Genomic DNA, 18378 nt, shown 5'->3' with positions numbered 1-18378 from the left:
GTGACCTTATCCTTATTTTTCTGAGTTTCTCTTGTTTTGTCACCACTCCACTTGTTTCCAAAGTTGAGTCAGGAAACAGTAGTTAATAATTTCATTATTTTCATGCCACCATTGAATTGTTTACCGAGGAGGTCTTTCTAGGATTCTAAGAGGAGATGGAAATGCCCTGGTTAATTCCTTTTCTAGCTCCTTCTAGTTTCTGCTTTAAGCCTTTTGTTAGGTTTTTAGGTAAAGCAGATGCAGTGATTCCGCTGAATTTGCCATCACTAACACAGTGAAGAGTAAAAATGGGCATATGCTACAGTCTGTCTAGGTCAGTGTGTTTGATGCAGTAATCATGCTCGCGATGTGGTCAGCGGATGCTGGTTGTAGAGGCCTGTCCCTGGAAGCAACTTTCCTCTTTACATATCCACTTTGGATTTGTTTGAGCTATACTTTCATGAAGACAAGAGAAATGCTTACATCTTAATAACTTCAAGAGGACATTTTGGTTGGCAAGAGACATTGGCTGTTTTCACACCTTTTGGTTATCTCCAAGTATGGTAAGGAGTCTGTTGTGTTGTGTTCAGGTCCCGTCAATTTGTTCTCCACTAAAGGATTCCCTCTCACTGCGAAATCTCTAACATCACCCGATGCAGCCACTGTGCCCTTTGTTTTCCTCTGGCTAACCCTGTTTTTCTTTTTTTTAATGATTTTCTGTTTAGCTATCAAAGGATTTTCACCACAACATAAGATCACTAGCTTCGAGGAAGCCAAGGGCCTAGACCGAATTAACGAGAGGATGCCACCTCGCAGAGACGCCATGCCCTCTGACGCCAACCTTAACTCCATCAACAAGGCTCTCGCCTCAGAGACTAACGGCACGGACAGCAATGGCAGTAATAGCAGCAATATTCAGTGACCACTTCCTGTTCACTTCTTTTCTTTTCTTTCTTTCTTTCTTTCTTCCTTTTTTTCTTTTTCTTTTTTTGGTGAGCTGCAGGGCATGATGGGATTGCTGCATCTCAGCAGTTGGATGTTCTTGCCTCTCACGGTAGCGTATTTGCTCGGGGGGCCAGGAATTGGATTCAGTTTACACTATCATTAAAAAAGAGGGAGAGAGATAATAAACTATATTTTGGTGGGGGTGATGGTTAAACACCTTTTGGGGTATGCCTTTTAAAAATGCTTATAGGGAAAAAAATTTTAAAAAGAAAGCTAATGCTAGTATATATACTGCAATGTTAGGGGAATGAACATGTTTTCCTACTGCATTGGGGACTCCTAGCTAGGTTAATGAAAGGCCTTTTATTCTGTTACTGGACATGAAAACTTTGTCTAATTTCTTACTCTATTGTACGTTTACAGTCGCAGCACTAAAAAGGATGACATCAAACATTTTTAACAAAATGATGTACAAACTAAATAAGGACTATTTATTGATAATGTTTTGCTACTCTTGTCAGACAATGACTGTAAAATGAATTAGGCAGTCTTAAAAAAAAAAAAGAAAAAAGAAAAAAAAAAAAGAATGTTGCAAATTTGTTAAAATGCCAAAAAGGAGAGTTTAATTTTGTACAGATTATGCTTACCTCAGGTTTCTTTAGTGTGCTTGAATGCCCTTCTTTCCATATAACACTTCTCTTATTAATTTGGCAATGAATATCTTTTCTTTCCTTTTTAAGTTTAAAAAAAACTGGAATAATTACATCTATCTTTTTTTTGCCATTTATATTTAGGGGTTTTTGTTGGTAAATCAAGTCTTGGTTGTGGCTTGCTGAATTAAATATTTATGAGTGGTGCATTTTTAAGTATAGTGAACAAGACACCATATTAAATACAGTGATAAAGCATCTATATTCTGTAAAAAAAAAAAAAAATCTGCCTATGCATGTTTTTTAACAAAAAAAAAAAAATGGTGTATCGGCCTGTATGGGACTGTAATGCGCTTAGTGGTCTGACATATACTGGAAATGTATGTATACTGGCGTACTTTATATTCTCTAAAATGCTTAATGCCTTTGAAATTTTGTAATCAAAAAAAGCTTTGAAAAAATCTAAAGGGGAGAGTATTCTTAAAAGTTTTTAACATAAGCTTGTCAGTGCACATATAGATGGTTAGCATGTTTAGCAAACCTTGTGAAATTTAAATAAGTTTGTAGTTACATGTGAAACTCTAAATGCATGGTAACTGTAATGTCATTACGGTTTAGTTATTTTGTTCTGTTCTGTCATGTGCCACAAAATATGTACTTTTTTCACTTTTTTCCCTTTGTATATCAGTTACGGGTTACAACTGGTTCATTCTGAAAACAACAAAATTCCATTCATATTTTTTAACAATTGTATAAGTGCCCAGGTAATTCACTACAGCCTAAAGCCTTGCCTTTGTAATTTGACTTCTGAAATGTTGGCAATCAAAGCATGCACTTGTAACAATGAAAAAGAAAAAGCATTTTATATTACTACTCAATAAAATGTGCATGAACTTAAAGAACTCTCATCCTTTCCCTGAGTCTGCTGAAGGGATTTATGTGCACAGCCACCATGGCGTCTTCTAGGTGCTGGCCCACCTCCACTCTTCACAGATTTACTTTGACAGGCTTCTTTCAAAGGGCCTCGTGATCTGAGGTGTGGTGCCTACTTCCGCTATAAGAATCTTGGTGGATTTGTGTCTCAAATCAGACGAGAGAAGTCTATTTAAAGAGTAAATGCCATCTTCTGGCTCGGCGAATGTGAGAGCCAGCTAAGAAACCAGAGCATTCCTTTTTATTGAAAAAAGAAATTTGTTATCAGGTTGTTTCAGTTGTATTGGATGCCCTATCTGCTAAAGCAAAAAGCACTAGACTACTAAGTGCATTTTCACCACAGAAGAGAGTTGCATTTGTATTAATATGAAATTTGTATACCTACGCTTTAGCTAATACTAATCACCCGAAGATTTAAGATACACCAAATTTCAGTTTGTTTCTAACATTGTTCATCTTTAGTGCACTTTGTTTTATGTAATAAAGTATGCCTGTTATATTAAGTAATAAGAATATGACAATTAGTGATATAGTGTACCAAAACAAAGATGTTTTAGATATATATTCTCTGACAAAGACTATCCCAAGCTTATTTTAATGAATCCAAACTTTTTTTTCCTGTGGATATTTTTCCATCCTAAAAAAAAATGACACCCAAGGAAAATATTTAGATGCAACTTACTAGAATGATGTGAAGGAAATTGTAATTCTGGTACCAAGGTGTTTATTTTTTTCTTATAATTGCAAAGAAAATATCCTGATAATTTCATTTTTTGGATTCCTTTCTTTTACAAATTGTGCTGAGGCAACTATGGCATAGAAATAAACATTTGACATTAAAATAAGAAGTTGATGTGAGTATTGCTTGGTCTTTCTGGTCAGTGGTTAAAAAATAATACCACATATTTTTGCATAATAATTTGGTCCATCAAAGAAATCAATATAGAGCTGAAGTTATTTCTCCAAGAGGGATACCACTGCAAGGTCCTAAGTTATTAGATCTATCTCCTTCACTTTTGGAGAAATTATCGAATTCTTGATTTGCTTATGCCAGTGAACCTTTGGCTACGCACAGATACATGCCTGTGCGCACACATGCGTGCACACACACACACACACACACACACAAACAGAACAATCCCCTGTCCCCCACCCACCCTCCTCCTCCTTCCCCCAGGGTGACTTACCTCTCATGGGTTTCAAACTCAGTGCCAGATTTTCATCTAGTTTTTCAAAGATTAAGAGCTGGATTTAACTGACCCTGGGTCAGCAATTGTTCTTGTCTAAAATATCCTCTACTTACATTCTCCTTAAATGTTTTTTGAAGAAAAGGAAGAAAAATCTTCAAAGGCTAAACTTACATGATAAGGAAAACAAAGGGGACAAGAAGGGGAACATCGGTGCCCCTCTGCAGTGGCATGACTTAGGGTAGACATCAAAGCTGGAAGTGTCTGTGGCATCAGTCCAGACAGGGTGTCATGGTGATGCTGTAACCCTCAGAATGATCTTGTCCTGAAGTACTTCCTTTCCTCCCACCCTCACCACATCCATAAATGTTATTACACATTGATTTTTCTGCCCGGAAACCAGGGCCCCAACATGAAGTCAATGCCACAGAGGGAGAATGGGAATGGTCTTATTTTCATGTCGTCTCTCATTCACTGGGTCCCTCTTGTTATACTCCATAAAGAAGAGGGGACCTTTCAGTTTGCCCTGCCTGAGTACCTACATTTCTTCAAAACTGGAAGCTCCCAGAGTTGGAAGGATCTGAGCTGTTGAAAAATGAAGACGTTGCCTTTTCCCTTGTTATGTGGCCTTCCACTGTCCTTCTCACTGTTCTAAGTTCTTATTTTTTTCCACAAAAAATGTCTGGCAATCTTGACAGTATATCAGTTTTCGTTATAATGTTGTCAGCATTCCATCAAACAGTGAGTCAGTGTCTGGCTTAACACTGAGCTGCTTCCTCTGTTCCGTGGGTATTCCTTTTTGTATATATTTTAAGGTAATGTTAACCAGAAAAACCCCTGACTGGGCCCTTTCATGATATATTTACTTTTTAAAAAATGCATACATAATAATGAGAGGCAAAAAGTAGTGAAAGAAATATTGTACCTATTTCTGGTGGTTGCACTCTCAGGATGCATCATGGACACATGTAGTGCATGGGGGAGGGTGGGGGCCCAGCAGGGGAGAGTGTCTTGCTTTAAGGAAAGACCAAAGAACTTAAAAGGTAAACAGCAGGAGTCATAATAGCTATGATATTGAGCTGGTTATTCCAAAAGACCTCCCTTAAATCAGAAAGATGCCTGCATATAATAAAGCAGAAGTTGCTAGGGAATAAGGCTGTTTAACCAGAAAGTAAACTGCAGGAGAATGAAAATGCCTTCCCTTCACTGGGAGTGTTAAAACCTAAGCAGAAGATTCAATGCCACGAACACCTCCTGCAGGTGCTGCGTGGAATGAGCTATCTTAGCTGTAGTAGGAGGGACTCTCTTCAAAGACAGATATTGAATTACATAATATCTAAATTACCCTTCGACAGTAAGATTCTAAAAATGCCATCAATTATTGTCTTTTGGAAGCACAGAATTCTAATTTGCAAACTGTTCCTAGAACCTTGTGTTTTCAAGAATACTGCTATGGGGCTGAGCTTTCTCTATCAAGGAAAGCAGCCCTTTTATTTATTTTGCACATTGAGTTTCTGTATAACGTGTCTGCTGGGAAGAGACTCCACTAGATTAACAAAGTTTGCATTGATAATTATGGACTATTAGCTCAAAAAAATGTTGACTTAAATTCTAGTCCTTAGACACGCTTGTCGAGTTATATTTTGAAATCTTTTTATACCAAGTGCTGGGGATATGAGGTTTCTTCTCAACAGCTCCAGATTGTCTACAAGAATAAGTCCAGTTTCTTCAAAGTGTCATGTAAGGCCATTCACGACTCTTGCCAGTCTCATCTACCCCCAACTTGACCCTGAGCTTCAGCCATGCTGGTCTTTTTACAATGGTCAGAAAACACCAGCCTTCCTCAACCCTCTGGGTCTTTATTTATCTTCTATGTTGAATAACCTCTCCTTTGCAAATGTCACATCTGCCTTAAATTCTGGAATGAATGAGGCATTTCCTTCTCTCTAAGCACATTGCATCCTCTATTTTAGCAATTAATCCACTGCATAAAATGGTTATTGTCTTTGCCTGGCACTGTAGTAAAAATAGTTGCTTATCTTTGTAATCTTAGCATGTAACACTACTTGGCATAATGTTTCTCGGAGGAAGGGGAGAGAGGGAAGAAGAATGTTTATGTTTTTGGCATGGCCTCATGATATGGGTCAGTCCTAGATTCCAAATTGTAAACGCTTATTGAAGAACAACAGAAACAGTTACAACAGTTCAATGTTTCCTTTTCTTCCTCAAGAATTTCCTGGGGCCTACACGTCTACATTTCTTTTTTTTTTTTTTTTTTTTTTTTTTTTTTGTCTTTTTCGTGACCAGTAAGGGGATTGCAACCCTTGGCTTGGGGTCACCCGCACCGCGCTCAGCCAGTGAGCGCACCGGCCAGTCCTATATAGGATCCGAACCCGCAGCGGGAGCTTCACTGTGCTCCCAGCGCCACACTCTCCCGAGTGCGCCATGGGGTCGGCCCAAGGTCTACATTTCAGTAAGCATCCACTGAAATCCTCATGATCAGACAAGTTTGGGAAACCATGTCCATTTTATTTCTACGGCAAACTTAAAAATCACTCCTACATTGTCAATTCTACAGATTTTCTAGCATGGACAAATATTTTACTGCTTATCATTGCTGTTTAATTTAGCTTATAGTGACTCAAGGAGCATGAATTTATTTTTTTTATTTTTATTTTTTTTTCCTTTTTGTCTTTTTTTGTGACCGGTAACGGGATCGCAACCCTCAGTGTTTCGCCCGTACCGCGACCGGCAACGGGATCGCGACCGGCAACGGGATCGCGACCGGCAACAGGATCACGGCCCTCGGTGTCGCGCCCGCACTGCGCTCAACCAGCGAGCGGACCGGTCTCTACATGGGATCCAAACCCTCTGTGGGAGCGCCGCACTCTACCGAGTGCTCCACCGGGCCAGCCCGAAGGAGCATGAATTTAAACAAAAATATGGGAATTATTTAAGTATGTAAACCTGAACATTCACAGCTAAACAGTTTATGGGAAGGAAGCAGTGGACTTTTTTTGAGTATGTTAGACTTTACCCAGGAAAAGATCAGAATGACAAAGTATCTGGACACTCTGTGAAGAATCATGTTCCTTGAAGAGCATGGAATGCTTTCATATTGAAAAGATTGCTTTTATCACATCACCCCTCCCACAATAACAACCTCACCCAATATCACCACCAGCTTGCCAGAATTTGTTCAAAAAATACTTTGGCGATGTATATTTAACACAGCTTACCTTCAAGAATCTCAAAATGTCCCTGAGGTTTTACCATGAGAAAGTCATTCTTCTGGGTTCAAAAGCACTTTTTTCGAAAGTCCTTTATTAAAAGATACACATTACAGAAGGAAATGACAAACCATTGTCCACTACTAACATTAGTAAGAATTAATGTATCGCAGTTCTGACAGGACTGGTCAACAGCTGATAAAGACAGGTGTGTTTATAGAGGGTGGAAGGCCACAGCTGAAGTATGGCAGGGGATGCTTGGGAAGAGCACCTGGGAGTGTGGGGCTCAGAGAACAGGACCACCACTTCATCAACAGCACATTGGTTGTGCAACTATCTGTGCTAGACACCTGCCCAGCACAGAAAAGAGTACAATTAAATTAAAGACACAGTCTACTCTCTCACAATATGCAGCAGCAATGAAGGTAAATCACTGTGCCACACATGCTCACTTCTGTGTAATGATCTCTAGACCAGTTCCCATCTAGAGTCAGACCTGGGTTGGAATTTATATAGGTCTGCTACTTACCAGATGTCTGTACCAGACTTCGAGAAACATACTAAGCTTCTTTAAATCTCATTTAAAATGAAGGCAATGAGAGTAATTAATTCATAGGCTTTTTATGAGGACTAAAAGAAACAACGCAAATCAAGTAGTTGGCATGGTGCCTGGCACAAAATAAGCCCTCAATAAACTTTAGTTATTGTTGCAGTATTCAGCAGCAAGCTGAGTCACAGGAGTGCTTAAAATAAATATTCTGTAGATGAAGATTGTGTGTGTGTGTGCATGTGCATGTATGTGTGACTGTTACAGGGGGTGTGTAGTTAGAAAAACCTGCTAGAATAAATGGCATTTGGTTGTAATCTTCCTTGGAGGATGGATTGGTGGAGGAAGGGAAGCTGGAGGATCTGGGGAGGTATAGTAGACACTCTAGCCTGAGAGAAAAAGCAAAAGCAAAGAAGATCCAGAAAAACAGTGATATGTGGACCACTTTGATTAAATAGGAGGGTTTGGGCAGCAGAAGAGATGAGAATGTTAAGCTAGGGTGGAGCCAAATTAGTTATTTGTATTGGGAGGTCTTTTAGCTACAAGTAACCAAATTCCTGGCTAACTTCTTGAACCACAAACACATTTATAGTTACTTGACAGGGACATCTGTGACTACATGGTCCCATGATTAGTCTAGAGACTCAACAGTATCATCAAGCACCTAGGCTCTTTCCATCCTTCTCCACGCTGTTCTGTTGGCTTCTGTCCTCGTGGTTGCAAAGGATGTCACAGCTCCTGGGATCACTTCTTCATAAGGCACTGTCTCAACTACTGGAAAATACCACCAAAAAAAGCTATAAATAGAGCAAAGCTGAATATTACTTACTGCAATAGTGTAACAACTACCTTGGCAGAATCATAGTAAACTAGATGGGGAAGGTAAAAGCACAGCATTTAGGATTTTTAATTTTTTTATTTTGGGTTAAGGTGAGTTTCTATGTGGGAGTCTAATAAGGACTGAAGAAAGTTTTTGACTTTATAGTTTAAAATTGGTAGAGACAGCAAGGAGACAATTACTAAGTGAGTTTTGAAGAAATAATAAATATGTAGGTAAGTAATAATAGATGTTTTTCCTTCTTAAGTTCTTTAAGATATGTAAGAAAATTAAAAGCAAAAAAGTATAAAATTATAAGATGCTGATGAAAAAAATCAAAGACCTTAAAAAAAATGGAGAAACATACTGAGTTCATGTCTTAAAAGACTTAATATAGTCAAAATGTCAATTCTTCTCAATGAATTTATAGATTTAATGTAACCCAATCAAAACCCTATCATGATTTTTGTGTAGATATAGAGAAGCTGATTCTGAAATCTGTACTGAATAAAGAACTCGAATAGCCAAAACAATTTTGGCAAAGCTGAACAAAGTTGGAGGACTCACATTACCCAATTTTAATATTTGCTCCAAATCTATGATAATGAGAAGAATGTGGTATTGATAAAAGATACATAAATTTATGGACCAGAATAGAGAGTTCAGAAATACACCCCTACAAATGTTCAATTGAGAAGTGTGCAAAGACACTTTAATGAAGAAAAGATAACTTTTTCAGGAAATTATGCTTGGAGACTTAGTGATCCATTGGCCAAAAAAATGAATTAGACCTTTATCTCACATCTTATTCAAAAATCAACTCAAAATAACCATAAACAGATTTAAAACATAAAGTATAAAATCTTTAGATGAAAGCATAGGACAGTATCTTTGTGACCTTGGGTTAGACAAAAAGTAGATAAATGACACCAAAAGAACAAGCCATAAAAGAAAACCTTATTATAAATTGGACTTCATCAAAATTATAATTTTTTGCTTTATAAAGAGCATTATTAAGAAAATGAAAGAACATTTGAAAATGTGTTCAAATCACATTTCTATCAAAAGATGTGTAGGCAGAGTGTGTACATATCCCTCCAAGTTTAACAAACCAATCAATTAAAACATGAGCAAAAGACTTGAACACTCTAAACAAGATACACAGATGACGAATGAGCACCTGAAAAGAAGCTCAACATCATTAATCACTGAGGAAACACAAATCAAAGCCATAATGAGATACCACTACACACACACACACACACATATTTAAAAACCTGATAACATCAAGTGCCTATGAGGATGCAGAGCAACTGGAAATCTCGTGCATTCCTGATGGAAATCCAATAATGATACAGCTACTCTGGAAAACATTTTCTTATAAAGTTAAACTATTTCACATAAAGTTACCACATGACCCAGCAATCCCACTCCTAGGCATGTACCTTAGAGAAATGAATATTTACATTCACATAAAAATCTGCATATAAAATGTTTATAGCCACATCACTTATAATTACCAAAACCTGGAATAACCTATATTAGTCCATTTTTGTGTTTCTTATAACAGAATATCTGAAACTGGGTAATTTATAAAGAACAAAGGTTTATTTGGCTCACGGTTCTGAGACAGCTGCATCTGGCATGGGCCTCAGGCTGCTTCTACTCATGGGGGAAAGTGGCAGGGAGCCAGCGGTTAGGAGCAGGTCACATGGCAAGAGGAAGCAAGAAAGAGAGAGAAGGTGCCAGGGTCTTTTTAAACAACCAGCTCTCGCAGGATCTAATAAAGTGAAAACGCACTCACTACCCCAACCCTCAGGGAAATCATTAATCCATTCATGAGGGATCCGCCCCCATGACCCAAACAGCTCCCAACATTGCCAAGTTGGGGATCAGATGTTGACATGAGCTTTGGAGGGACAACACATCCAAACTCTTATCATAACCCAAATGTTGTTCAACAGGCAGTGGATAAAGAAACTGTAGCACATCTGTCTAATGGAATAGTACTTAGCAACAAACCACTTGTTATGGGTTGAATATCTTGAGAAAGATATGTTGATGTCCCCACCCCCAGTACCTCAGAATGTGACCTCATTTGGAAATAAAGGCATTGCAGATATAATTAGTTAAGATTAAGTCACGCTGGAGTAGGGTGGACCCCTAATGCAATGCAAGGGTACTTTGAAAGTTCGTGGAAAAATAGAATTAAAGATAGTACAAATCTTTTCCATGAACTTTTTGAAGGCCGCTTATATGACTGGTATCCTTATAAAAAGATAGCTGTATGAAGACAGAGACACATGGGGAGAAATGCCATGTGACAATGAAAGCAGAGATTGATGTTATGCAGCTGCAAGCAAAGAAAAACAAACGATTTTTAGAAAACCCCCAGAAGCTAGGAAGAAAGGGATTCCCTACATGTTTCAGAGGGAACATGGCCCTGCCGACACCTTAATTTCAGACTTCTTGTCTCCAGACTTGTGAAACAATAATTCCTGTTGTTTTAAGTTACTCAAGAAAAACAAACGATTTTTAGAAAACCCCCAGAAGCTAGGAAGAAAGGGATTCCCTACATGTTTCAGAGGGAACATGGCCCTGCCGACACATTAATTTCAGACTTCTTGTCTCCAGACTTGTGAAACAATAATTCCTGTTGTTTTAAGTTACTCGATTTGTGCTACTTTGTTACAGCAGCCCTAGGAAACTCAACCACTATGGCTATATATAATATAATATATCAAAATGCTTCATGCTAAGTGGAGGAAATGTCAAGAATTGTAAAGGGTCTGAGGTTTTACCCACTTAAAAGCTAAGAATTTAACGCGCCACAGTTCATAAATGCTAACAGAAGACAGGAGACTCCTGGGTCAGAGAGAAAAGACTTTATGACTCACGACACAGCAGCCAGCATGAGCTTTGTGTTCTGACCCATTCTTGTAGCCCCCAACCCATGGGCACAATGCAGTGCTAGGCCCAGATAAATGCCATGTGCATGGTGGGTTTTTGTCACAGCTGAGGGACTCCACCTTAGAAAACCCCCAACCTTATAAATGGAGCTTCAAGCAATTCTGCCCAACCTTTGTTTCAGAAAGGGACATAATATTTATAATCCTGGCCAATAAACAAACCTACCTTCAGCCTCAAAGAGAGATCTACTCCATCTTAGCCAATTACCTTGAACCAATCATAGCAAAACAGCCTTGAAAAGCTAGTCTGGAACAAAAGCTGTCATGAGATGTGCAGAAACACAATGGAGAGGTGCACCCAGCGGAAGTCAGTCTCAGAAGATAACATATTGAATGATTTCATTTACATGACATTCTGGAAAAGGCGGAGCTATTGTGACAAGTTACAGATAGATCAATAGTGCCCAGGGGTTAGTGTGAGGTTGAAGGTCAAAGGGCCATGATGAGGGACTTCTGGGGTGTGATAGAACTGTTCTTTGACTTGTTCGAGATGGAGGTTTTATGAATGTATACATGGGTTAAAACTCAGAAATGTACATCAGAACTAAAGTGAATTTTACTGTATGTAAATTAAAATATTAAAAATTAACAAAAATCAAATAATAATAAACAAAGAATGTTTGTTATAAAAAGAAGACATTGGATCTGAAAGGGTTACAAAACACCGTTCTAACCATTCCTTCTATTTCTATTCCACTAATAGTTTCTGAAATGCTGCTTCCATTTAAGGGATCAGTGGTCAGAGGCAGCCTGGTATGAACCGTTTACACAAGCCTAGGAAAGTTCATGTACACAAGTCCACAGGAAACACACACAATAAAGTCTTTGAGAATTAGAAGACAAACATTAGGTTTTTAATGTCTGATTCTGACATTTACTCAATTTAAGAGCAGTGAGTCTTCAGGGGAAATGGTTGTCCAATTGTGCCAACTTTCAATTACTTTCAAGCAACCAATTACATGATCTATTTCTTTAAAAGATAAAGTTTTGGCCTGACCTCCTTGGCTGAATCAGAAGACCAGATTTTTCCTGCCAATATTTAGGCATTTTTCATTTTAGAAATGAAATGGAATGCTATACTACATCTGACCTCTTTCCCATCACAAACCAGGCCATCTGTGCTGAAACGTTTTACTTTTTTTCTTCCTCTGTTTTAATTTATTTTCCAATATTCTTTTCCTGTTGTAAGGAATATTGCTACTTTAAACTTTCTCAGACCATGTCCTAAAGCAGATATGATGTTTTGGGGAACCAGCTTAGAGGGTGGTTAATTAATTTCATAAAAAATGGTTTTGACCTCTTATTACCAAGGTTTTTTGTTAGCAGTAAATATCATATGTGAATTAAGCCACTTAAGTCAATAAATACAGTAACTGAAAAAAAAGATGGAATATTGCTGTGTTTAATTTAGACTATAAGTCTAATTTCTCTTCTATAACGTGTTTTACAATTACAGTGATTAAAGCAATCTTCTCAAGCTTCTTGGTTCTTGAAAAAAGGGATAGAGGAAAACTAATTATCCTGCTGCACTTAGGAAGTTACCTAAAACTTCTGAGTTAATTGTTTTTCCTTCTAGATGCTTCTCCTCAAACCTAACATTTTTATTTTCCTCTAGGTTCTCCACTGAGGTCAGCTCCCAATCCATCCTCACCACTCTGCCATGTCTTACAGGTGACGCACACGCCCTGCTCACACTGTTTACATGTCTCGTTTGCAGCCTTAAGATGTTTGGTGTAATATTGTTTTCTTCTGTCATTCCATTTTTGGTTCTTTATAATATGTATATGTTTTTACCTGCATTTTTGTTATTAAACACAGCACAACACTTTTGGCTACAGCAACCCTGGGTATGATTACAAACAAATAATTTAGAAAGCAGAACTGCTCATATGACCAATTATGACTATCCCCCATTTTAATTATGAGAAAAGTTTGGTAGCTCAATGATCTATGTGAAGACAGTCAGAGCCATAATGAAAGTGGGACTCCAGGTTGAACTAAGACTTTGCTTTCTAGTCTCACTATTTTGAGGGGGGGGACTGAAGCAAGCAATTTGGGCAGCGTAGTGGAACACACCTTTGGAAATTGGATTCGAAAGAGTGGTGAGTTCCCAGCAACAATTCTACCAAAAATCTACAGTCAGAAGTCACAGCTCCTTCTCTTAGATAAATGTTGTTTAATCTGAGCCTTCGAGGAACAAGTCACTGCAGTTTCCAAACACAGTTTATAGCATTTGCCTTGTCTGTCTCTTAAGTAGTTATCAATGACTTCGCACTTCCATCCTGTTCAAACACAACTTTTGGCCATTACTATTAATGTGCTCCATTGTCTATCCTCACCCTTGCCTGAATCCTTCATTATAGACCTTCTTGTTTCCTTCTGATTTCTCAGTGTCATTCCCTGAAAGTGCTGTTCTCCAGCTGGCCCAGTGTATTTAAAGAGGGGTTTTGTGACTCACATCTTTCCCAGTGGACTATTAAACAGTTTTCTTTGTAGAGGTGTTTCTATCCGATAAAGATAAACATTACTTTTTTTTTTTTAAAATTTAGCCACTGTATAAGAGTTCTCAAATTAAACTGCTCTGTTTCCAAATCAAACTTTTCTAAAAAATTTAGCCACTGTATAAGAGTTCTCAAATTAAACTGCTCTGTTTCCAAATCAAACTTTTCTTTAATTGATCTAATGTCACACAAAACCAAGGTGGTTGCTGGAGTTCAATAGGCACATTTACATCCAAACTATTTAAAGAATTCCTGGGCTGTCCCTAGAGTTAGGTGCTCAATACTCATCTGTTGAATGAATGAATGAATGAATGAATGAATGAATGAATGAATGAATGAGTCACAAATAGTCTCTACTATCATGTAGGCAATATATGACATACTAAAAATAATTTATAATCTATTCTCTAGAATCCTAAGTTTGAATACAGGCTGGAGTGAGTGATGGGGCCTACAGTACAATAAATGAAAGAGACTTTTCTAGCAGATGAGAATCCTCTGTGAAGGATTATTTCTTTTACTGTGCAGAAGGTTTTCAGTTTGATATAGTTCCATTTGCTTATTTTTTTTTTCTTTTGTTGCCTGTGCTTTTGGGGTCTTATTCATAAAGTCTTTGCCCAGTGCTATTTCCTGAAGTGTTTTCCCTATTTTGTTTTAGGAGTTTTATAGTTTCTGATCTTATTTAAGTCTTTAATCCATTTTGAGTTGATTTTGATATATGGTGAAAGTTAGGGGTCTAGTTTCATTTTTCTACATACAGATGTCCAGTTTTCCCAGCATCATTTACTGGAGAGGCAGTCTTTTCCCCACTGTATGTTCTTGGTGCCTTTGTCTAAGATCAGTTGGCTGTAAGAGTGTGGGTTGATTTCTGGGTCCTCTGTTCTCTTCCATTGGTCTGAGTGTCTGTTTTTATGCCAGTACTGTGCTACATAGCTTTGTAGTATAGTTTGAAGTCAGGTAGTGTTATGCATCCAGTTTTATTTATTTTTGCTCATTATTGCTTTGGCTAGTCAAAGTCTTTTATTGTTCCATATGAACGTTAGGATTGTTTTTTCTATTTCTGTGAAGAATGTTATTGGTATTTTGACAGGGATTGCATTGAACCTGTAGATCACTTTGGGTAATATGTACATATTCACAATGTTAATTCTTCCAATCCAAGAGCATGGAATGTCTTTCAGTCTTTTTGTGTCCTCTATAATTTCTTTCAGCAGTAATTTGTAGTTCTCACTGGAGAGATCTTTCATCCCCTTGGTTACATTGATTTTAGGTATATGGTAGATATTCTTACAGGACAAGCCGTTAAGAAATTCCAGAGTAAGGAAACATCACCTAGTTCAAGAGTAACTCCATGCTATTTCTATGTAGACATATGGGAACATGATCTTACAAAATTTCTTGAAAATTTTTTAGTATAAAGTCAACTATTAGATTTTAATGGATTCTACACTGATAATCCGACAAATTTTTTCTGGCTGTTGAGTTTTTTAAGCCTTAAGGATAATTGTTAGGAAATTAAACAAAATGAATAAAGCATTCTTGAGTAGTATTTATGCAATTCTGAAAAGGCTGCATGCTATGTTTTAAAGTTATGATTGAGAAATGAATTTCCTTTTCTCTCATTTTAATTGTTTTGTTTGGCTTTTTTTTTTTTTTTTTTTTTTTTGTCTTTAAGCCAGAAATTTCTTTGCTCAAGTCATTAGATAAAATAGGCATAGTCCTTGCTCTTGTGGGCATTAGGTAAAGCAAGCAGAGATAAATCTAGTTACATTTAGTAAACCAGACATTAAATATATCAAAAGAATGAAAGGTATTTTAGTTTGGGTTTCCCAAAAGGAGAGCGTAAGACAAAGCTTTGGATGCTGGTAGTTTATCCCAGGAAGCAGGAGTGAGAGAACAGAGAGGGTAAGATAGAAAGAGTCACTAATGTAGTTGAAAGTACAGAATGCCTCCCAGAACTGCCCCTTGAAAGCCAAGAGATGGGAGTATTTATACCCCCACTCCCATTGTTTGAGGGCTGCTCACCAGGGGCATGAACTCTCCCGGATTCCTGCACTGTGCCTTCATGTGGGCCACAAGAGCTCCTGCTGTGTCTAAGGATACAAGGTGGAATGCAGAAAGATATTCTGTTTGCTTAGGGACCGACACTAAGGTGTGTCTGTGAGAAAAGGAAACTGTCCACTGCAGGTGCATTGAAACAGAGGTGCAGAGGTTGAGGGGATGCGACAGAGACCCAAGGCATCAACTACAAGTGGCACTGAAGACTGTCTTTCCTGATGCTGAACAAATGCCTCAGGACTTAAATCTCTAACAGAGAAAACAATTAGTAGAATGTAAATCTATGTGCTCAACTGATCTTATAAAATTTACCTGGGGATGAGATCCAGCCACCAAATTACTTCTATTAGTCTTTTCCAACTTGCAAAACACCCTGGGGACATCCAAATCAAATATTTTCATCCTTGTGGCCTTCTTTTTTCTCTGCCTTAGCTCCAGAGTCCCATAGCCTTAGGTTGTTTGAAGAAGAATCAACACCATGATGAAGGAAACAGACAGGAAGCTACAGATAGAAGCAAACAGATTGATTACACAGACTTTGCCAAAAGAACAAACAGGTACTATTTTTATCTATAGGAGTGATGCTTTTATTTGTATTTGTATTTGAATAGTGAGTTCTAACCCATCACCAGCACAGGATAATGCTATTTTACCCTGAATAACAGTGATGCCTTACCCTGGATATTTTTTGGCCAGTAGCAAGTATTTGTAATTAAGTGATCTAGATGAGTGTGGTAGTCTATGCTCCCGGGACCAAGTTCACAGATATCTGATATAGTCTTCTTAATAAATGCCCATTTTGCAATAGTGTTTGCAACTTAGTTTCTGTGGAAAAATATTAAGAATTGGTAAATTAAACTAAGATGAAAGCTATTTGGGGATCTATTGTATTATTCTTCCAACTTTTCTGTAAGTTTAAGGTGTTCTGTTTTTTTTTAAATTAAATTTTTGCAAACATTGCACACCAAATAACTATATAATAAAAATGTGATTGATGAAAAAGAATTGAAAATGTAAATAAATGAAATAAAAAATAATGTTAAGAAATACTACTACTCAAAAGAGATAAGCAGATTTTTCTATAATCTTCTAGACTTTTTCCTCTTGAAAAAAAGCTGTAATAGTTCTTTTTTCTTTCTTTTTTTTTTGCTGATTATACATATTCGTGGGTCACAGAGCTTACCATCATCAGCACCTGTGCCCAAGAAGTGATGATCAGATCAATACTATCAGCATGCCCACCACCTCAAATTGCTATTATTCCAAACCCCTTCCCCTTCATACCCGCCTCTCAGCAGCTCTAGGTCTGCTCTCTACCTCTGCAAGTCCAACAGACCACTGTGGTCTTTCTTTTCTTTTTTCTTTCTCTCTTAGCTCCCACTTATGAGTGAAGACATGCAGTATTTTTCTCTTCATGCCTGGATTACTTCACTTATCATAATTTTCTCCAAGCTCATCCATGTTCCTGTAAATGACAGAATTTGATTCTTCTTTATGGCTGAGTATTATTCCATTTTGTGTATATACCACATTTTCCTTATCCAGTCATCCAACGATGGATGTTTAGCTTGGTGCCATATCTTGGCTATTGTAAATAGAGCTGTGATGAACATGGAGTGCAGGTTTCCCTTCAATGTGATGATTTCCATTCCTTTAGGTATATACCCAAAAGTGGGATTGCTGGATCATATGGTAGATCTATCTGTAGTGGTTTGAAAAACCTCCATACTTGTATTAGTCTGTTTTGTGTTACTATAACAAAATATCCAAAACTGGGTGATTTATAAAGAAAAATGACATTTATTGCTTTCAGTTTATGAGGCTCAGAAGTCCGAAGTCCATCTGGTGGTGGCAACAGTGACCCAGGGGCCTCACATTGCAAGATGGTGGAAGCAGAAATAAGAAATTACCAAGCATATACTAAAGGAGTAAAACATGGGCCATAAAGAGAAAATCAATGAATCAATTAATTGAAGCAGATCTAGAACTCATTGATATTAGAATTAGCAGATAAGGACATTTCAAGAGTTGTTATAACTGTATTTGAAACAGCAAAATCAGCATTTGGACATTCCCGAGTGAGTGCCTTCTTAAGTTTTGTCCATGTCACGATTTATCCTAGTCCTGGTTCTGAGAACAGATGTTTGAAAGTTAAATAGACATGGAAGATGTATTCAAAAAAATTTTAAAAACTTAGAGCTTTAGAAATGCAAACTAAAACAGTAGGATGAAAAAATAACTTAATGGAATTAATGGAAGATTACACATTGCAAAAGAAAAAAATTAGTCATCTTGAATTCATAATATTAGAAAATATCCAAAATAAAATAATTTTTAAATGAAAGTGAAAAGAAAAAAGCTAGGGAAAAAGGATACATTATCCGTAGAACAAAGATAACAGTATATTTCTCATAGGAAACAGTACAGGTGAGAAGATAGTGGAAGAATGTTTTTAAAGTACCAACATTTATTTTCTATTTTAGTTTTTAATGATAGTTAATACGCTGTAATAGTTCTTTTTTCTTTCTTTTTTTTTTTTGCTGATTATACATATTCGTGGGT

At 37.4% G+C, this 18378-nt stretch overlaps 1 protein-coding gene across 1 annotated transcript in view; it reads left to right on the top strand.

The window, feature by feature from the left end:
- Positions 1-3355, top strand: part of PPP3CA (protein phosphatase 3, catalytic subunit, alpha isozyme) — a 234344-nt gene extending 230989 nt beyond the window's left edge. Inside the window, exon 14 of the mRNA XM_008573519.1 lies at positions 705-3355. Coding sequence (XP_008571741.1) covers positions 705-901 — 197 coding nt within the window. The 3' untranslated portion in view covers positions 902-3355. The remainder of the gene's footprint in view (positions 1-704) is intronic.
- The last annotated feature ends 15023 nt before the right edge of the window (positions 3356-18378 follow it).

The sequence above is a fragment of the Galeopterus variegatus genome, unplaced genomic scaffold (assembly GCF_000696425.1).
Source record: "Galeopterus variegatus unplaced genomic scaffold, G_variegatus-3.0.2 Scaffold927, whole genome shotgun sequence".
Taxonomy (NCBI): domain Eukaryota; kingdom Metazoa; phylum Chordata; class Mammalia; order Dermoptera; family Cynocephalidae; genus Galeopterus; species Galeopterus variegatus.
The sequence above is the reverse complement of the archived record's forward strand: the minus strand, read 5'-3'. Positions and strand labels throughout refer to the sequence as shown.